Below are 21,485 nucleotides of genomic sequence, written 5' to 3'. Positions count from 1 at the left end.
CGGCGGCGGCGGCGCAGCAGCAGCAGCGGCAGCAGCAGCAGCAGAGAGCGAGGCGCCCCGCCGGCCGCAGCCCCAGCTCCCGCGGCCGGCGGCGGCGGCGGAGGGAGGCGGGTCCCGCGGTCCGCACCGGCGCGGCGTCCGCAGGCTCTGCGCGGAGCGGCGGCGAGCAGCACCCCCCCCGCACACACACACATAGACAGCCAGCCCCGCCGCTGCGCGCCCGGCGTGCGCGCCTGCCCTGCCCTGCGCCGCCGAGCTCGCCTGCGAAGGAGCCCAGACGCCCAGCAGGCAAGACCCGCCGTACTGCGCTGGCCGCGTCTGGTGCAGCCCGCGCTGCCCTCCGCTATACGCGTCGCACGCCGGAGTAGCCCGCAGCGGGGACTGCGCTGTCAAGTATGCTGCTCTTTGTCGTACAGCCTGTACCGTAACGCTCTGCACGGGTAGCGGTAGCGTGCGTTGCGGCCGGGTCCTGAGCCCGGTGGCAGGATGAGGGCTGCGGCGGCAGCCTCGCCCGCGCTTGGCTGTGGCCGCCGGGAGCCGTGCCGGCCGAGCTCACGGCGCTGCGGCTCGCCGGGGGGCCGGAGGCGAAGCCCGTGCCCGAGCCAGGGCCCGGCGGCGGCAGGGCCGGGGCCGCGGTCCGGCCCGGGGGACCTGCGCTGGGGCAGGGGCTGCGGGGGGCCGGCGGGCCGGGCTGGGCCGGGCCGAGCCGGACTGGGCCGGACCGGGCTGGACTGGCCGCCTACGGCCTCGCCGCCCGCAGGCTGAGGAGCCCGGGCCCGCGGGGAAGGGGTCGCTCCCGTGCGGAGACGCCTCTGTGCCCGCACTGTGCGCGTTGGTTAAAGATTTAGTCGACACGCAGGGCCGCACGCCGCCGCTCAGGCAGCGTTTGTTGTCCTTTGCACTGCTTGTTGTTAACCCTGATCTCTTTTTCATAGCTTAAGAAATACGGGGAGTATATGCCGTAAGAAACCCTTTTATTTCTCATTCCTCTCATGTCCCATCTCCTGGGTTTGGCGATGCAGGGACTGCCTAACGGAGCGGCTGCCGTGCAGCGTAAGCAATATTATACAATTTTGTAATAGATTTGTCTACCTCAGCGCGTGCCTCTAGCGCAACGCAGACGAGCCCCGGTTTGCTGCGCGGTGTCCTCTGGTGAGTCCCCGGAGGGGACGGCCCTGGCTCCGCTGCTTTTCTCCAGAAGATTTGTCTCTTTGCGTGCTGGTGACTGACGGCACGCTCTGCATTCGCCGGCGTCCTCGTATTTCACGTCATCTCATGCCCTTTGCATGCCGGCTTTGTAACTCTTTATTTTTTGCTATCAAGAATTTATGAATCAAAAGATGGGGGAGTGGAGCCATGTGGAGGCTGAGTCAGGTTGTGAAAAAGGAAAGCCAAGTGCGAGTGTGCAATTGCATATCACATTTACAAACACGGTTTCATTCATCTCCATATGTTGCTCCTGTTACTACTAATAAAACTCTGATTTCTCAGACTGGTGCTGCCCTGGGAACACTGTTTGGTCTTCCTGGGGTTTTTGCTCTATAGCCTCCACGGTATTCGTGTTATAGTGTGTTATTTTCCCAATTAACGTTCTTATTACATTGAACACATGTTAATAACAGAAAGAATTTGATAGTGTGAGTATACTTCCCACACCCTTCTCTTTTGTCCCTATTACTCAATGTGCAAAGGAGTGACAGGTTATTTACCAGCAGCAATTTTTTCTCTCTATACTGGTATGATTTCCTAATTATAAAAACAAAAAAAGCTTTTTCTCTGAGCGCACATCCCTCTCTGCTTCCTCTTTCCTCATCCTGCTAATGATATCCAACTCCATCATGGTAGTTTTGGAGCTGCAGGAAATCTAGCTTTGTCTCCTGAAAGATTTATGGGGAAGCCTCTGTAGGCACAGGGAGCCAGAGAGCAAGGTCTGCTTTGGGTGTAATGGTGTCTGGGGTTTTCTTCCCTAGCAGGGAGGTATAACTGTCGAGTGTACAGTAATTAATTTGATCCAACATTGGGAGAGAAGGAGGAAGAATGTATTGGAAAAAATAAGGGTGTTTTAAAAGTTTCAGGTGTAAGATCTGAGTGGCAATTTCATGACCTTCATGATTTCTATTTTAGATAAAAGGCAGCAACCTACTACAAGGGTATCGTTTGTCTTCTGGCCTCATCCTTTGTTCTCCTTGGGTTTAGCCTGTCACTTCCCAGGGCTTGACTCTGTCCCTCGCTGGGGCAGCAGCATCTCTCACCCGTGACTCTCCGAAGTGCTGGTCTGGCAGGTGATTTTTTGTTTTTTCTCCAACTGCTTATTTCGCATCTTCTCTGCTGTCCAAGGTCTTTCTTTCTTCTTATGGCCCTCTGAGTCTTGCCAAAGACTGTGCTGGTTACTTTACCTTCCCCCTTCTCTCCACTTTTTGTTGACTCATGCCTTTTCTCTCATTTTTGTCCCCTTTCATATACCTTCTTCTGTATTTTTTTTTTTCTCTTCTGTCCTGGTTTTATACCCTGTCTTGTTCTCTCCTTTCTGACATCTCACTTCAGTCCACTGCCTTACTCTACCTTCCTCTTTGACATTTTTTCTCCACGCTGTTCCTTTGGTCATTGTCCTGCTCCATCCTTTCTCCTGACTTATGGTTACGTATATATATGTGTGTACACATATATCTCTACTCCACTCCAGATCTTCCATTCTCCAGCTGAAACAAAGAAATGACTTATGCTGATAGTCTGATCCTATTGCATCCCTTTCTCAGCACCTGAAATACGCTGCTTCTGCCCATCCTTAAACACACGTATAGGGTAGACTGAAGAATTAAGTATGTGGGAAATGTTCCTAAATTCAGAAGTGGACTTGAAAAAGCAGCTCGCTCAGGCCGCACTGTGAACAGAGCAGTTACTGTGCTCCCACTGGCAGTACCAGAGGAGGACTGTAAGCCCCCTGAACTCAACGACTTGACGGCATTTTCTTCACATTTCCAAATTTCTGATTTTTGGTAACGATAAAGTAATGAAAAGATAAGGGTCACAGCCATCTATTGGAATTATCCTTGAATACTGGACTGATCCAAAATAAGACCCCACAAAATGCTTTTCATCTTTCCCCAGTTGTTTGGTTTTATACATTTGTTAAGCCGCTTTTGTGCAGCTATAGGGAGATAAATGCTTTTCTCCTCGTCAGAGCTAAGTTCTGACTCTGAAAAGGGCTCTGTGTGAGGCGAGGCTGGGATCTTGTCTCATCAGCTTCCCGTTTTTTCTGGAGCCAGGGGGAGAGGAGAGAGCTATGATTGTAGGATCATATGCATTGGGTGGGAGATGGAAGAATAGATGCATAACCCCAAAATGCTGCATTAACCTCAGGGGGTGGGGGTGGAGTTGTTTAATAATATTTCCCCTTGACTACTTGATACAAACAGCATCATTGGGGATCAAGGCCAATGTTAGATTTTGCTATTTAAATAAGACTCTTAGTTAAAAAAAAAAAATCTGATTTAATAATCAAACTTTTTTTTTTGGTCTTTCAAAAAGCATAGTACTAACTGGCTGGAATGAAAACAGCTCCATCCCACGGATTCCACCTCCGCTTTCTGGCAGCTTACCTGACTCATAAAGAGAGTGGGGGATTTTATATGCCACCTACATCAACTCAACATTTTCCTTTGTGGTGAGAGTTAATCACCACCCTTGTCATATTATTTCACCGACGCTGTCAGGGGGGATTGTTTATCTTTCAAGCCAGCCTTAAAAATTCATATAGAATAGGGGTTTTTTTTCTGAATTTGGTGAAAATACACAGGCAGTCCATTGCAGTAAGGTTTTCCATGTTGTTTGTTAAAAACTGGCATTTACCCCAGGATCAGGGAAGAGAGAGTTTTTGTTTGCAGAGGACCCATCTCTGACATGAGAAGCGCCACCTGGAGAGTTGAGATGCATCAGCTGAAGGTAGAGGACCATCCCCCAGGTAATCATGGCAGGAGGTGTGCGCTGAGGAAGAAACTGTGGAGTTGTAGCCATGATGACAAAGGACTTAAGAGGGCAAAGTTTTGTCAGCAGAGGCAATGTTTATATTAGACCAACAGACAAAGTGAGGAAATATGGATGTGCTTTCAGGCGCATAAAATCTCTCCTTATAACCTGTTTGTATAACCTATGTGACCCTGTCTCTTGTGAGGAGAGAGATTGTATGTAGCAGACCGATATTTGTCAAGCAGAAAATACTACACAAAAGAATTCAGGAATATAGGAATGAGAACAAAACGCAAAGGTGGCAATACAATAAATAGAGTGTGCACAGGAGGCAATGGAAGAAGGGGTAGGAGGAACTGAAAGTGCACCTCCAGGAAGGTCATTGGGAGTTACAAAGAGGACATGAGTTACCCTGGAAAGTGAGAGGAAGCTTGAGCAGAAAAGCATGTGACATTTTTACAGAAGAAATTCTTGAAGTACAGGGAGGGCAGAGAGGAAGGAACAGCTGAGACCGCTCTGGAGCTCAGCACTTGAAGAGAAATCTTAGTGTGAAGGAGGGCCAGGGAAAGCATTTGGTAAGAGTCTCCTCATTTCTCTGGCACAAGGGAAGGCAGAATCAAGGAATGAGAAGGAAAGGGGAAAACCACAAGAACTGAAGTGAAACGTTGACAGATGTGGATGAAGGAAGGGTAGGGAAGCTGCAGCCGTGTTGACAGAAAGGGAGAAGTCCTCTGCGGGACCTGGAAAATGACTGAGTAACAAGTGGGGTGCTACAAGACAGGAGGCAGGGAGCATCGCATCAGGAACGAGCTGTCTGACCATACCCAATATAAATACAGGTTATTTCCATCCTTGATGTGTATAAGCCTTAAAATGCGTTGCAGATACAGCAGCTCTGCCCTGAAGATATGGATGCTGCAGCTGTCTCGCCCGTCCTGTCACACCTTCCTCTTTCTCCCATGCCAGAACTAATCCTGTATTCTCTCCTCTCCTGCGCTGTGGGTCCTCAGCCCAGCTCCAGTCATCCTTCTTGTCGATTGCGCCTGCCTGGTAACTGGGGCACAACTCAAGATAAGGACTCGGGAGTCACCCACAAAGATGTGCTGCTTGAAGCAGAGGCACTAATGAGCTCTGTGGAGGGTACCTGCTGAGAGAGGCATCAGCAGGGAGGAAGAAGAGCAGAGGGTGAGCACTTCATCTGAGGAAGAAACAGGTTGGGAGACCATAGCAGTGGGGAAACTAAAGGTATGGAAGCCTCAGGAGGAAAGTTAGTGTAGGAGGATGGAGCCACAGATAATTAAAAATAACAGTGTGGTACAGATAATGTGGCGCTCCACTGGCATTTTAAACCTGCTGCCTTTGAAAACCCTTCTGTGTTTTGAAAAGGGAGCGTTACGTTTCATTGTTCTAATTGCTACTGACCAGCCAGGACTGCTGACATTTTGGGGCTGTCATGTTGTCAGCAACCCCCATTTTCTTCACTGCTGTGAAGTGGTTGCAACCGATTCTTCAGTAGAGCGCTCTTTGCACCCCTGCCTGACGTAAATATTGATGTATTCCTAATTATGCTTTGATTTCTGTGGAAGGGAGATGGCCTTTTTTAGCTTGCATCAGTATAGTGACTAGCACACTAAGTCCATGCGATAATGATGCTATCACAAATTAGAGCTAAATTAAAACACCATTCACAGGCAATTTGTACAACGTGAAATCTGGGCATGAGCTAACCTGGCCTGAAAGCCATATATTTTTTTTAATGTTTCTGGAGAACTGCAAGCTTTTCAACCCTGTGGCTGTTCAGAGTAATGTGTTAATCTCTGTACAAGTATCACACGGTTGGATGGGACCAAGTGGCAGCAAACCTGCTGGGGCTTGGAACCTCCTGGCACTTGTAATGGGTGTGAAAGAAAGAAGGAAGGAACAATAAAGAAAAGAATAAAGGGAAGAGAAGTGCAAAGTGAAGGACCTTTGTGCATTTTGATAACAATTCTTCAGTAGCACAGCAACATAGAACAGAAGGACATTGTCTGGTTAATGTAGAGCAGTTACTTGCTATTGCAAGAGCCGTGTTCTGTTTTGTTTTGTTTTTTTAAATCAGGTTTTGTCTTTGAGCTATGGAAGGTACAGGTTTTTTCATCTTTCTGCCCTCCTCTTTTGCCCTCATCCTCCCACTTCCAAGTAAGGATGTAAGTGAAGCTCCTTCTTCTCATCTCCAGCATAAATTTATCCATGAACATCTTAAAACAGTTTATTGTCTGTTCTTGTGCCAGAGTTTACTTTTACCTTCCGTAACTCTTGTGTCCTTAGTGCTCACCCCTGTCTATTTCCGGAGAGCAGCCAGCTCCCCTCTTTGGTGGAGCTTTGCTGTGCTGCCCCAGCCGTGCGTTTTCTCTTCTCCTTCCATCTAACTGGTTCTCCATTTTCCTGCTTTGTAGAGAAGATGACCTCTAACGCTCAGAGGACTCTCCGCCTGCGGTAATGTGATCTAGTGGCTGCAGCGGAGAAAGGTGTCAGCAGTCCTGGATCGTATTCCCAATCAGGTTATTGGATGATGTGAGATCTAGGGAAGGACATTTATCTTTGTTTCCCTGCAGGCTCCAGTAATAGTCACGCATCTCCAGTTTACAGTAAAATTGCTATTACTGTGCCAAATTAATTATTAATACACACATTACAATGTTTTCAGTATCCTGTAGCAATGGAATCTGACTCTGTGCCACTCCCTGCCCTTTAGCTTGTGGTGTGGCATGCATTCCTTTTGGATGTACCTGTGTGGTACCCACGGCTCCTGCATTTATGCTCCATGTTCCCAGGCACCCACGCTTTACAGTCATGATAAAGCAGCTTTCACATATTCCTGACTTATTCATTAATTGTATGCTTTCCACTAATTTTTTTTTAATCGTTTTTAGGACTTGCTGAAATGTGAGTAATGTAACTGGGAAACAATGATTGAAGTTAGAGACTCTCATTTAGAAGGAATGTCGGTCATGATTGATTACAGCTGCACACGTCATGCCCTCGCCTGGCTCTGTCTCCCCATGTAGGGGGAAAGTCGGTGGTACTGCCCAGGTCTGTTGAGCATACGTGCATTAGACCCATGTACATCGCATGAAGGTTGTTAAAAAGTTTTGCTGGGCTTATTTCACCCATGCCATTGAGGATATGTGGTAATACTTGGGTTGTGAGTTACCCATAACATCACTCTTAAAAGCCTTAATGACTTTGATCTGATTTTCAGTCTAATTTGGGAACATAGCTTTCCACTTCGGCATGGTTTTATATCCATACGTATTATTCCCAGTCAACGTGGTACGGCCAGAGTAAATATTTGGGAGTACGATCCCTGCTTTTGTTTCTTTCTGCTACACAAATTATCTGTAGCCCTGGAAAAGGTCACAGAAACCTACTGAAACCTGGTGATGGGACATGTGGGAGGAAGAGGTGCCACACGTGTCTGTGTTGGTTCCCACGTAACTCCCGCCTTATCTCAGAAGCAGCTCTCATCTCCTGGGGCTGCTTCTCCCCCTCCCACCCACTCTCCCCTTATGGCCTGCAGGTGTTGGGCTGTAGCTTCTCTCATATTTTTGGCCGTGGCTGAATTAGCACATTTTTAATGGATGCCTTTTTCAGCACCGATGAAAATAGTCTAGAATTTTGATAATTCTCTGTTACTCCATAAAATCCATAAAAATAGTTTGCTTAAATGCCACAGCAGTTCTTCAGGCTTATTATCATTACTAGTTTAGAGACCGTGGCTCCATTGTAGAGGGAGTTATTTAGATATAGCATACTCAGTGAATTTATGGTCTTCCGCTTTTCCAGGGAAATTGAAATGATGAGGTCAAAGATCAAGTGATTTTCATTTTTTATATGGCCCAAAGCAATTTATTTTGAATCTCTACTTTTTATTTTCAGTAGCATACAGCGTCATGGAATAAGTAAAGCACCTTTCTGATGTGTAACGGGTCATTAATATTAAAGACCCCAGTCACCTATGATTTTTGTTCTCACACCCATCTCCAATAGTCTGTACGTTGCGAATCACCAAGAAGATACGTAGAGCTTGTGATGCTGCCAGGTAGCTGAGCTGCTGTGATGTCTTGCTTCTCCTGCCCAGCGGGATTGCTCCGGGTCAGTTGGAGATCATCTGCCTGTATGTGGTTAGCAGGCTCTGACCTCCCCCTGCCTTCAGAGCAACTTTGCTGAGTGAGTCTGAGGACAGGAGCTGAACCCTGCACCAAGACACAGAGTTGCTGCTGACAGGTTGACCCACGGTCGGGCCAGTTGAGTTGCAGTGGAATATGAAGAGAACAGAAGCCTGTTGCTTGAGGAAAGGGTTCATGGCAGAAGCAGCAAATCCTGATGCCTGAGAAACTTTGAGAGGAAGCTTTGTGCTGAAGTTTATGTTGTGTTAAGGTTTTGACTTATTGATAAAACCTCAGGAAGGGAGTGAGCCTGGTTGTGTTCTCTTTTGGACTGTGTCAGCACTGAGGGCTTTCTGAAGGTGGCTGCAGTAATACGAGTTGCTCTTAAACCCTGGCACTTTGTGGGAAAGCTGACTGGAATGTAATTGTAGCAGATACTGATACTGGGTGTACTCTCGTACACATTTAACAGGTATTGATCTATAGAAAACATCATTTTTCCTTTTAGCATTTATTAGATCCTGTTGGTCAAGCGTGTAGATCAGAGATATTCCAAAGCAGGTAGATAATGAGTGCTCTTATAAAGAGCAAATAAAAGTAATGCTAGGGCTTTTTTAAGTACTCATTTATTCACAGTAACAAAACCTTGGTAAAATGTGGAGTCTGATTTTTATAAAGTACTGAACCTCCTGGATTCCAGTGGAAATCAATGTCGGCTGTTGGTGCTAAGCATCTCTAAACATCGTATTTGTGGTTTCAGACCCAGGTTAAACCCCCATTGACTTCAGGCACTCCTTTAATCAGTGTAAGGACAGCAGTATTTAGCCTGCTGACAGTCATTCTTGCAGCACTCTGTCTCTCTGTTTTGCTTGACTCACGGGTAAGATTTTCTTTTCTTTAAAAATTCAATGTATCTTCTCTGCAGAGAGCTCTGATCTAGGGTCCTGCTCCTTACTTTGTACGTAAGCATCTCCAATTGATGCCCCACAACCCTGAGAAGTACTTGCAGCTTGGGTAGAAATAGCACAAGAAATTACAGCTGTTGCTGGTGATGAAAAATGTGTTTTCTAAAATCATAAATGGAAGTGCTGGAAAAGAAAAGAAAAGACAAGACTACTATAGGGAGGATCCTGTACTGAACTCCCAGGCAATGTATTAACTCAAGCAATGATAAGGATCAGTCAAAGAGCTAGGATGCCAGTGTATCTCGGTGCTCTGTTCTGCTTTATTTCTTTTAAAGAAATCTAAAGATCACTTTGAACATAGTGTATCTGTGTCAGGAAATGCATTTGTAGCATTTGTTTCTATGTTAAGGAGGAGAGGCCATCTTCAGTTTTAACGTGTTTTCACGGTCCAATATGCAAGCATGAATCTCTTCACTAGAAGAATTGCATCTGTGTATCCAAGATTAAAAGTTAGCCATTTAAATGATAACTTTACAGGAGCAATCATATCAAATGCAGCAGAGCATGTGGGATTAGGTATGAGGCCTTATTATTGATACTGGATTACCTGGGAAGAGACCTGGGATCACAAAACTGATCTCTGTGCCCCTCCACCATCAGAAGAAATTGGGCATTTCACACTAGTTTACCTTTTTCTAGGAAATTCTCCTCCTCGTTACTTCAAAGCAAATATTACCTCATCATCACATGCTAGACAACATACCAAGAGAAAAATTCTTTCCAGTCCAAAATATGACTATCAGTTTTTGCACGAGGCAGCATCACCGATGTCTCATGGTGACTCATCATGCTTCTGATCTGCTTTACTACCTAAGGCAGAGCTTGCTGCCAAATAACCATAAAATATCTGCTTGTTTTCTCAGCTATTACTATTTAATGGCACCTGTTGTATGAGCAAATGCTTGTTTAATAACTTCCAGGTAGATGACCAAACATTATAAAAGGGAGGGGATTTGCAGTTTGCAGAAATACGCTGTTCCAACAACAGTCATTTGCTGACATTTGGTAATTTGTAAACTGTTTTTACCAGATCTGCTGTCTGTGCTCTTAGAAGCATTTTAGAGCAGGTGAAGCCATTAGAAAGCCTTTTCCTTTTGGTGGAAACATTCCCTATTTGTTGGCCACCTTTGTGTTTCAGAGAGAGCAAAGCAAAAAAGCAGCAGCAAATTTTACATTTCTTGACGTGTAGGATTAAAGCCAAGTTTTCTTTATTTTATACAGCAAGAGAAACTAAGGAAAGGGACGATAATTGGACAGACCTAGCAGGACATTCCTATTTAAGGGGCAGAATAAACAGCAAGTGCTTATTCTAGAGATGTAGCTTTTATGGTTGATGAGGAAATTACAGCAAGGGGGCAGCCCGGTGGGCATGGGGATTTACAGTGGATGCAACAGAGCTCATCGCAGCAAGGACAGCTTTTAATAGGAAAAAGAAGGAAAAAATCCAAGTGCCGTTTCCACCCCTGCATGAGGAGAGGTCGAAAAGGCCAGCTAATAGTCCATCCGTGGTCACACCTGCACACCGCTGGCACCAACTTGGCACTGATCCTACAGACTCAGCAGCAAGGACAAAAATGAACAAAAATGCTGCAGGAGCTTCTCTGCCTGTCTCTCCATCAATATATCAGGCCTGGGGAAAACAGAGACAGCATCAGGCTTCACATGGGATTTCTCAGCAGGGCTCCTCTCCCATCACAGATCTGAGAGACTGCGGTGATTTGTATCTTTGGATATGTTTTCAGTTCATTTTCCTTTTAATGATGCTGAAGAAAGGCGTGTCAACACAAAGGAAGATATAACTGTCACTCTGCACTGCTCTGGTTCCTAGCAGCAGGCAGGCTGCTGCTTGGAGCTGGCTAGAAAAAATACTGTGGTTGGTTTTGTTGGTGGTTTTCTGAGGAAGGAAAAAAATGCCAGCACTGATAACTGATTGACTCAGAGCATACAAAGCAGTAAAGAAAACAATGTGTCCTCAAAAACCTGAAACATTCCAAATGTTGCTGTGATGCTTCAGAGTGCATCCTCTTGCATGGCCATACCTTGTGTCCCAAGGACCTCGGTGGCTACAACCTGGAGATGAGCACCATCGCCCCTCTTGAGGGGTCCTTGTGAGAGTCTCAAGCTGCCGTATCCCATGGGAAATGTCCATCAGGGGAACACAGCTCATAAAGCATGTTCTAGGCAAGAGGTACCCAGCTTGTCTCCAAGAGTCACAGAATGGCTGAGGCTGCTATCTGGTCTATAACATCTAGTCCAGCCCATGCTCAGAGCAGAGTCAGCTGCTGCAGGTTGTTCAGAGCCATGTCCAGTTGGATTTTGAGTATCTCCAAGGATGGAGAACCTGCAACCTCTCTGAGCAACCTGTGCCAGTGCTTGGTCACCCTCACAGTAGAGAAGTCAGTCATGATGGCAACACTTCCAAACACAAAAACTAATAATTATTAACCTATTCAGTTTTCCTCTTTTTTTTTTTTTTAAAGGAAAAAGAAAGAAATGCAACTATTTTCATAAAAAGAAGCCATTTTTTTAAAGGTCATCTAGATCTAGTTTTCCCTCCACAAACTCTTCACATGGACACTTTGGGAATAATCCCACTACATCTGTCTTCGTACCAGAGCAGCACCTGCGTGTGGATTGTGTTGCACTGTTGACAGAAGAGTTGGTGATACTGTTGACCGTTATTAACATTATTTATTTAGCACCTGGCAAATGGAGTCAGGCTCTTTGTGCTAGGTGCTGCCCAAACAAGCTGGAAGGAAGACAACCTGTTCCCAAAGAAGGTGTTATGTCCCTCTTGAGGCTGCAAAGAAGTGGGTGGAGGGAAGCAAGGACACCAAAGCTTTTGTGCTTATCTCTGAACTTTAGCATCATTGCTTCCCTCATCGCGGCTATACATGGGTGAACTGAGATCCTGGCAGCACTACCCGAGGGCATTAGCCAGTCAAAGGGATGGAGATGTCCTGTATGTGTGACCTTTTCTGGAGACATATGAAATCACTCTGGTGCCTGTTGGGCACTGTATTCAATTTAAAAGCTGCAGTACAGGTGCACTTAACAATTAATACCTATTTTAGAAGGATGTACTTTTTAAAAAGCCTAAGAAATGGTCATTTACATTTTTCAGTTGTGGTGTTTTTCAGTCAGGAAATTAGCTCAAGAGAAAAAGAAGCAAGGGCACAGTTATTTCTTCTCTTGGAAGAATACCTTTCCATTGAAAAGACATAGTTTCAAGTCTGCAAATAAGAGCAGTAGGGGATTTCTTTTCCCAATATTGCTTCTCAAGTAGAGAAAGAAAGGAAGAAAAACCGTGGTTTCACCAGAGGAAGAAAATGTGGTGTTTAAGGGGGCATGTGTCAGAGTTTTGAAGGATGTCCAGGACTTTCAGGGTAGTCCAGCACTTGCCCTTCCAAATGCCTCCACTGAGAAGAACGCCCGGGGAAATTAAGAAAGTGCATGAGGTGGCAGAGGCAACATATAGCACATGAAAATCATGTCTTTGGAGATTTTAAAGGAAAGGTAAGAAATTCATCTAGGAGGGCACACCTAGGGTACCCCATCCTCAAAGCAAAGTGTGGAGCTCTGGAGGTTCCTTCCAGCTGCACATTTCTGGCATTTCTGTGACAATGTTTATTCACGTGCACTGAGCGTTTTGCCATGCCAATTCTTGGAGTCCACTTTGGTCAGAACCATCCCACATATCTTTGGGCATGGTCTTTGTCCATGGTTTTCCACCTAGCTCAGCTCACTTGGCCATGAAGCTTTGCCAGGGGGTCGGTTCATCTGGAGGAGAACTACTCTTGCAATGTGCCCATCTCTTTCCTCTTTCTATGAAACTGCTTTTCCTTTAACTTCAAAGAGTAAGCAAAATATGCTAGTTTATGATTGACAGGTGGTATAACCACATATGTTACAACTACAGGTTTCCTGAAACTAGGAAAATATATTAATGTTCATAAACCAAAGCCAACTAGAAGAAAGCATCAACAGCTTTCTATTTGGTTATCTTTTCTTTACTTTTTCTTCCTATCCTCCATACCTGATACTAGGTTGCTAGTTATTCCAGGGATTTGAGAGGGATTTATATGTATTTACCCAGTTTTGGTGGTTTTTTTTAATATTTGTATGCTTTAGTCACGAGCAGTTTGAGATTCTGGTGCAGCGAGGAGTTGGTGGTGAGCTTGCAGCCTGTTACATGAAGTTTTCCTGTATGCTGGCCACCTAGTTAGACAATATTCCATTTCAGAGTGACAAAATAGTTCTTTTTTTGCAAGATGAAGCAAAGGAAACTTGAACAGGTATTTCAGGCCTCACAAAGGCAAAACTCCTGTTAACGGAAAGGAAGAAACTGCTTTGCTTGAGCAAAACCTCAGTGCTAAGGACACCGGTGCCAACTTCCACTTCTAGCCAGGCGGGCATTTTGGAGGGCTCTGGTGGAAACATTGCATCCGCGCTCCGTAGCATCCCGAGCAGTGCCAGCCTGCCCTTGCAGCTGGGAGTACCCTGCCTTGAAAGGCTCAACGTTGCCCTTTGCCCAACCTCTGCCAGACCATGCAGGTGCCAGAACCCAACATCAGTCCCTTGTAGGGTAAAGCAGCCAGCAGCGGCCCTGGTGCTTGCTGCAGGCAGAAGGCAGCATCTCACATACTGAGGATCTGGAGCCACGGAGGTTTCTCGCATGGTTTGGTAGCAGGAGCTGGTATCCACCAAGACATGGTCACGTAAATCCAGCCTCAGCATCAAAGACGTCTGCTCCCACAGGGAGCAACCAGGAGCTTCTTACAGACTTGGTTGCAACACAGCTGTCGTGTCTGGCTTTGACTGCAGATGTGGGCAACAGTGGAGAAACGAGGCCAGGATGGAGGGTGGCATCTCATTCCTTCCCAAGGAAGAGAGGCAGGGTTGAGCGTGCAGCCGTTGCTTTGGCACAGGCACCATTTAGGTCCTTCTCTGATGCTCTGTGTGTGCAGGCCATATGTTACATCCCAGCTTTCTCTCTCCTGTTTACTTCTATCCATTTTCCCATGTGCCATCAGCCCTGAAGCTCTTCTTTCTCTTCTAGTCTTTCTTGGCCAGCAGACTGTAATTCCTAGATCATCTTCACAGGAGGTGAAGAGCAGTAAAAGCCCAAGCCCTGGGGTGATGCTGGAAGCTGATCCTCCAGCAAAGCCTGGAGAAGCCTTGCCTTTCAAGGGACCACTCAAAGTGTCCTCTGAAACACAAAACCGTTTACCAGGTTACGACACAGTTATTCCCTTGACCCATGTAGTAAAGCACATGTACATTTGTAGTGTAGGGGAGGCAGCCAGTTTTATGACAGGTTTACATACTGTCTTTTTGTTACTGCACTCTGGATGACAGCAGTCAGCTTCAGGTCAGGGCTCTGCAGGTTATGACCTAATGAAGAAAAACTTGGAAGGAGGATCAGGCATCTTTGATGTAACCAGCCAGCAGAAGCTCGCTTTCTCAAAAGCAGAAAGCACCAAATAGCAGGAAACAATTTCAGTCCATGTAGCTTCTCTCCATCAACACATAGCTCAAAAGCACTTTGATTTTTTCCTCCTATCCACATTCCTGTTTCTCTGCTAGGTGATTCCTGCCACCTCCTCTGAGCTTTTCTACTCTCTGGTATTTTTGCTAGCTAACATGAATACTGAGAGATTCCCTATAGCTCAGCTAGCTAGCTTAAAACTGTATGATTTTTATATTCCACTGGAATAGATGGTGTAAAACAATAGCCACAGAAACAAAAGCACCCTCAAAATAAACATTTGCCTACATGCAAAGAAAAAAGAGTCTATTGGAGATTGTAATAACCATATAAAATAATTTTGACCAGTCTGTCCTGGTTTCAGCTGGGATAGAGTTAACTGTCTTCCTAGTAGCTGGTGCAGTGCTATGTTTTGAGTTCAGTATGTGAAGAATGTTGATAACACTGATGTTTTCAGTTGTTGCTAAGTAGTGTTTAGTCTAAAGTCAAGGATTTTTCAGCTTCTCAAGCCCAGCCAGCGAGAAAGCTGGAGGGGCACAAGAAGTTGGCACAGGACACAGCCAGGGCAGCTGACCCAAACTGGCCAACGGGCTATTCCATACCATGTGACGTCATGCCCAGTATATAAACTGGGGGCAGTGGGCGTGGGGGGGAATCACCGCTCACGGACTAACTGGATGGCGATCAGCGGGTGGTGAGCAATTGCCCTGCACATCATTTGTACATTCCAATCCTTTTATCATTACTGTTGTCATTTTATTAGTGTTATCATTATCATTATTAGTTTCTTCTTTTCTGTTCTATTAAACCGTTCTTATCTCAACCCACGAGTTTTACTTCTTTTCCCAATTCTCTCCCCCATCCCACTGGGTGGGGGGGGAGTGAGTGAGCAGCTGCGTGGTGCTTAGTTGCTGGCTGGGGTTGAACCATGACAGAATCTCATATAAAGGTGGCTTCAGTGATACCTTGCAACAGTCTCCAGCCCATTCCAGCAAGATTTAATTTAATCCATGCTACAGTTGGTGTTTTCTTTAGAACTGCAATGTTTTTCTCATAAATATGTTCGCCCTCCAGCCCATATTTACTAAGTAGGTGCCAACTAGGCCTGGGTTCAGCAATGTTTACAAGGCCAGTGTTATGGGGATTTAAACAGAAAACAACAAAAAAACATACAGTGCGAGAGCAGTTCTCGCTGGCAGTTCAAAAATGCTTGCACAGGGTCATGGGGTGTTTGGCTCAGATGCAGAGCTGTTGCTTGTGTCCGACTCAGACTCTCTCATCTTTCAGTAAAACTATACTGTAGAAGAACAAAAAATAATTTTATTTTCTTTGGTGTTCTTTCCAAGCAGCTCCAAGACCCAGAGAAAGAGCTGTCAGGATGCCAGAGCCAGCAAAGTCCACCTCTGCCCCCAAAAAGGGCTCGAAGAAAGCCGTGACGAAGACCCAGAAGAAGGGCGATAAGAAGCGGCATAAGAGCAGGAAAGAGAGCTACTCCATCTACGTCTACAAGGTGCTGAAGCAGGTCCACCCCGACACTGGCATCTCCTCCAAGGCAATGGGCATCATGAACTCCTTCGTCAACGACATCTTTGAGCGGATCGCTGGAGAAGCCTCCCGCCTGGCCCATTACAACAAGCGCTCCACCATCACCTCGCGGGAGATTCAGACGGCCGTGCGCCTGCTGCTCCCGGGAGAGCTGGCCAAGCACGCCGTCTCGGAGGGCACCAAGGCCGTCACCAAGTACACAAGCTCCAAGTAGCTGGACATCGCCTCTCCAATGGGACCATCAAGCACCGGACCCTCCGCGCAAGCACAGGTAGGCAGCCACGGTCCGGATAAACGTCACAGCTATTATCCACAGCAATTTACAGCCTTGGGATGGGCATGAGAAGTTACCTGGTGGAAGAGGAGACGGTGATCTGGATGTCGGCTGATTTTCATCGTCTGTTCGGGACATGCAATGGGCAAGGCTGGTGGAGGAGACCCCTGCTTTCACATCTCATCCAAAAGACTGACCGACTGTAGTATATCCAAACTCTCCTCTGTGCTTAGCAAACATGCATGTTTGGCACTGGCGGGGGAGACTGGCAGCAGCAACACAGAGACACTGTCTCTAAAGTCTTCCTGTTTGGCTGCTTTCTCACAGTCATCCAAGATGGGCACCGATGAGTCAGCGCTGGTATCCTCTCCTTCATAGCCTGGATCCGTCCTGGTGTACAGCAGCACGGCCCACCCCGTGCCGGCAGAAGTGGCATCAACAGCTACCGGGCACAGGCTGTAGAATAAAATCCATATTGATTCAACAGCTCTCTGTGCTTGACAGCCTGTTGTAAAGAGCAAGCCTGGCAGGCAGGCAGATGCCTGGGATGATACCAAGCGCTCTTCCTCCTCGTCACTCCCCATGGATGAGCCGTCGAGTAGGCTGAGGGTGCTGGCGCTGGAGCTTTCTGCTGCCTCCCACCTTGCGCCAAGGCGGACGGATGGACAAGGGGGGACGTTGGGGCTGGGTCGCAGCCTTCCCCAGCTGCTGCTTTGCCTGCTTTAGGACTTGCTTTGGTGTGCAAGATGTTGCTAATTCTACTGCTTTTCAGAGACTTTTCCTGCCTCGATGCTGCCTGGGCGCTCCCTTCCACCATAAGTGTGGGCAAGATGGGCTGGTGCCCATGGGGGTCCCCTGTCCTGTGAGCGCTAGGGTGGTGCAGGACAAACAGCACAGAGGTGTCGGGTGGGGACTGACGTTTTGGGAAGGCGTCTGGAGTGAGAACAGAGGTGGTTAATGCAGTCTGGGGGAGAGGCAGGCTCCCTGCAGAGATCACTGTGGGCAGCTCACCTGGCCCTGCTTTCCCTGCTTTATTCACCGGTTAGAAAGCAAATGCGAAAACTGGGGCTGGGTGGATATATAGGGGCACTTGCCTGCATCCCAGTGATATTTTAAAGATTAAATAATTTTAAACTACTTCAGATACTTCCCACATCTTCTCAAAGTCCACAGTAAGGTGAGCAATAATAAAATGCTGATAAAAGCCATAGAGATTTGTGGAGGAATGTCTTGGTTACAGGTTTATCTTGGCCAAACTGCTGGATAGCAGAAAAGCATGTGTAGAACTGGTGTGAATTGAAGCTTCCTACTCAAAACACAAAATTAGCCAACGTTTAAAAAAAAAATCAAAATCTCTGGTAGGCAGTAGTGCTCAGATAAAAAATATTCATGTCTAAAATAACAACTGCTTTCTGCAGCTGATTCTGTAAATAAAAAGGGCAGCAAAGACACAGGATCCAGAACTAAGTGCGGGTTCTCCCCAAACTGCAAGACCTTGCTTTTAATTGAAAGGTAAATTCATACCCCGAAACACCAACCTTGCAGTACATCTCTCACTTTCCCCTACATTTATCTCTATCCTGTTTCTTTACACTTTGAGAGTGATGGGGACCCTTGACAAATTTATGTTGCTTTTGGAGCTGTAGGACTCTGCAACTCCAGAAGATTCAGTTATTTCTTGTCTTTATAACAGTGTTGCAGTCATTGTCCAGTTGTTCTGAGGAAAGGACTGCAAAGACCTGCTCAACCAAGAGCATCTCAGAAACCCAAGAGCAGCATGGGGTCTCATGTGGTCTCTGTGCAAGAACGAAGGTCAAGTTGCTTATGGGCTGCTCCCATCCTCCTGATTTGGGTTTGAACACTCCACACCTGAAAAGGGGCTTTCCTCCCATACTTTGCTTGGTGATAGCACACAGCCATGTTTCATACCCTAATGCCAGCAGGAATCCTTAGCAATATCTTTTCAGAAGGAGCAAAAGCAGGCTCCCCAGGTGTCAGCACCCACAACGAGCAGCTCCCAGCAGCAGTACCTGTACTCAGTAGCATTGGTAACCTGGACCACTTGGCCAGGACACTTTGGAGGTGGCAGCTTAGCACTTCCTTTTGTTTTCCAATCAAATAGTCAAAATCAGATACCAAAGATGAAAATGTACCTATAGTGGGCCTAGAGCCACTGTCCTTGGCCCTTCTCCCACCAGAAATCAGACAGTGGATGATGCAGAAGGGAAATACAGAGAGTGGAGGGCTGGCTGGCAGCGCTGGAGCTTTCTCCTCCCATCCCTGTGAGCCGCAGGTTAGACTTCATCCCTTTGGGGAGGCCTCCTGAAGGTAGGAATTCAGAGTGGAATAAATCCGCTGCGGTCCAAGCAGTGTGTGCGAGCCGGGACACACACCTCCCGTGATTACCCGGCACAGCCCCTAAATCCTCACTCTTCCGAGCAGAGCAGAGTCCTGCTCCAGTCTCTGCAGGCTGCAGGAACTCAGGAAAATAAAATGAGGTGGTGTCCCTCCAGGGTCTCCTGGGCAGCTTGGGGAGCTGGGGACAAGGCTGGGCACTCAGACAAGAGCTGCTGGCCCCATACACATACTCACAGTACTGGTCTCGTTTTCTTCTGCCACTGTTGCCACTCTGCATTTTTGGAGATTGTTTCAGAGAGAGGAAAAATGGCAATTTAAGGCTGTAAAAATACTTGAAGGCTTAAAGAGGATTTTTATCTTGTCTAAAGCCAAGTGACTGAGACTGGCCACAACCATCCATTTATAGTTTAGGCTGTTGTTTCGCACATCATTTGCTCTTCACTCTCCTTTTGTGTCTTTTCTTTACTTACCCCTGACAATGTGGAGCACAGGATTGAGGAACTGATCCAGGTTAAAATGAACCTTTTTTTTTTTTTCATGCAAGCTTTGTTTCCACCCAGTTCTAGTGGCTGCTCTGATCTGTCGCTGTTGTACAGACATTTGTGCCAGCCGAGAGAACGACTTTTCCAGGAAAGGCAAGGCTGGCATAAGCTAGGACTGCCACAGAAAGCAGTTGGGAAATTAATGGCCTTAGTGTCAAGATAAAATGAAGAAAGGAAATCTGCGTCTCCTGCAGTGGCCCAGTTAGCAGCAAAGACGTGGCTTTTAAATACACCGCTATGGGTGTAACCCTTGCAGTGTCCCACAAGCAGTTTCTCTAACAGTGCTGACACGAGGAATCAGACACATCCCATTTCTGCAGATCCCAGAGGACTCAAGTGTTACACAAGGGAAAGGGAGTAGTTTGGGGAGGGGACTCTGCTCCCATGCAGCCACGCAGCTGTAGTGGTTGGAGGTTGCCTGCCTTGTTCAGCAGGCACACAGCCTGCGAGGCAGCCTGCCCTTCCCACAGCTGCCTGCTAGTGTACAGGAGCATGCTCGCAGCGCTTCAACGGGAATTATATTGACTGTGGTGAGCTTGGGCTGAGCCTTAATAGTAAAGGCAATAGAAAATGGTCTAAAAGGTCAAGCATTGATTGTCCACTCAGTAATCTGATATGTGACGTATTCCACAGTTCCCTGGTAAGGGCGTTTCCTGCAGAATAGGAGTTCTGCACTTCAGGATCTGTGCTTTTTAAAAATACATATTTCCAGCTCTGAAATTGATAAAACGTTTTAAAAATGAAGAGAATATACCAAGCTCCACTGTCCCTACCTGATTCTTACTGCAATCCCAGAAGCATCTCTGGACCATTCCTGTGTTCTGCCAATTAAAAAAAAAAATCAACTGCAGATTGGAAGTTGGAAAGGGAAGCTGAAAAAGAGTAATACAGCCTTGATATTAACTTCATAATAACCCCATGGACATCACTGCACTGAGTTATTTGTTTTCATATACAATTTAAGAGATTAAATTAGCTGCTATAGATCTACTCCTGATTTTCCACCCTGCTTCCCTAGAAGGGCTTTAAGTCCATCCACCCTTCACAGCAGAGCCCAGCCTACAGAAGAACTGAGTGGCCACGTGCCTAGAGGTTTGCTCCTGCTCAGAACAGACAGGTCTTTAGTCAAGCACGGGGAAAACAAAAGTAAAAACAAGTGTGGAGGACGAGTGCCTGTCCTGGACACCACTACGTGTCCTAGGAAGGGATGCCTGAGCTGAGACCGCTGAAGAGCCCTGCCCAGAGGAGCCACATGGCTGTGTGCCCTTCTGCCCTGGTGACAGGCAGCCATGCAGAGGTAGCCCCAAGTCCTGGCCACCCCTGGAGTCAAGCTTGGCATGGCCTCTGCACAGCCCCGAGCCTTTGTCCCATCGTAGCATTTCCTGACGGTTTACATCCAGACCAAATTGTTTACAGGGAAAGGAAGAATGTGAACTAAATCATAAAAATCACTTGCTGCCAGAATTTTGAGAGTTCCCTGGGACCAGCACCTGGGGAGCAATCTCTCATGCTTACTTTCCATGCATGGTATCTTGTGGGCTTATGTACACAGAGTTTTTCTGACAGTAAGTGTTACATCAAGTGTGATCTATGTTATATTATTGCTGCTTTATGACCTGTCTTACTGCTAATTACCTGTTTTCTGTTAAATGTATAAATAAAATGTAAATGCCAAACTGTTGAAAGTCAGGTGAGACCCAGCTGTCAGGATGTCTTTGCTTCTGCTGTATCACACCCTCCCCCCCCCAAGCCCTATATTTCTCTTTCTCCATCATATTTCCTCCAGACCAGGGGTGACAGCAGCCACCCTTCCAGCAGAGATGGAACCTGGCTGGTCCTGGTAGAAGGTCAGTCAAAAACCAGAGCAGCCCTGTACTGAGGGATGTCACAGGCTGCCACTGTGAGTCCTTGCGGGGTGTCACGCACCCCAAACATGGGTGCAACATGAGCATGTGTGTGTTTTCAAGCCCTTCCAGCAAGTTTGCCCCAGGCAGAGCTGTGCCTGCAACCTGTTCTAGCCACGCTCCTGCTTGGGGTGCGCTCTGCCTGGCACCCATCATTTAACCCCCAAGGGGCAACACTTCTGACTTGCACAGACTAAAGCACTGTGAGATTCTGTGGTTGGAAAAGTGTTATATGCACATTCAGAATTTCTGTTTATCTGAATTAACAATTGTTGCCACTAGAAACATCTTTCCT

At 46.7% G+C, this 21,485-nt stretch overlaps 1 protein-coding gene across 2 annotated transcripts; it reads left to right on the top strand.

Moving 5' to 3' along the window:
* The first annotated feature begins 48 nt into the window (after positions 1 to 48).
* Positions 49 to 20,970, top strand: LOC142029821 (histone H2B 5-like). 2 transcript variants are annotated; one of them, XM_075024914.1, is made up of 2 exons: positions 49 to 288; positions 15,917 to 20,970. In XM_075024914.1, exon 2 carries the CDS (start codon positions 15,946 to 15,948, stop codon positions 16,324 to 16,326), a length of 381 nt encoding a protein of 126 aa, XP_074881015.1. In that variant the 5' UTR covers positions 49 to 288; positions 15,917 to 15,945; the 3' UTR covers positions 16,327 to 20,970. The 2 variants fall into 2 exon arrangements, with proteins under 2 accessions (XP_074881015.1, XP_074881014.1); XM_075024913.1 differs by lacking the exon at positions 49 to 288 and adding an exon at positions 978 to 1,053.
* The last annotated feature ends 515 nt before the right edge of the window (positions 20,971 to 21,485 follow it).

This window comes from Buteo buteo, chromosome 4, assembly GCF_964188355.1.
Source record: "Buteo buteo chromosome 4, bButBut1.hap1.1, whole genome shotgun sequence".
NCBI classification, from domain to species: Eukaryota; Metazoa; Chordata; class Aves; order Accipitriformes; family Accipitridae; genus Buteo; species Buteo buteo.
The sequence above is the reverse complement of the archived record's forward strand: the minus strand, read 5'-3'. Positions and strand labels throughout refer to the sequence as shown.

Bases quoted from the DNA above. Each gene is read 5' to 3' on its own strand.
- LOC142029821 (XM_075024913.1), top strand. From the start codon at position 993: ATGTCCCATCTCCTGGGTTTGGCGATGCAGGGACTGCCTAACGGAGCG. The intron at 1,054-15,916 runs GTAAGCAATATT...CTTTCCAAGCAG, and splicing joins CGGAGCGGCTGCCGTGCAGC to CTCCAAGACCCAGAGAAAGA.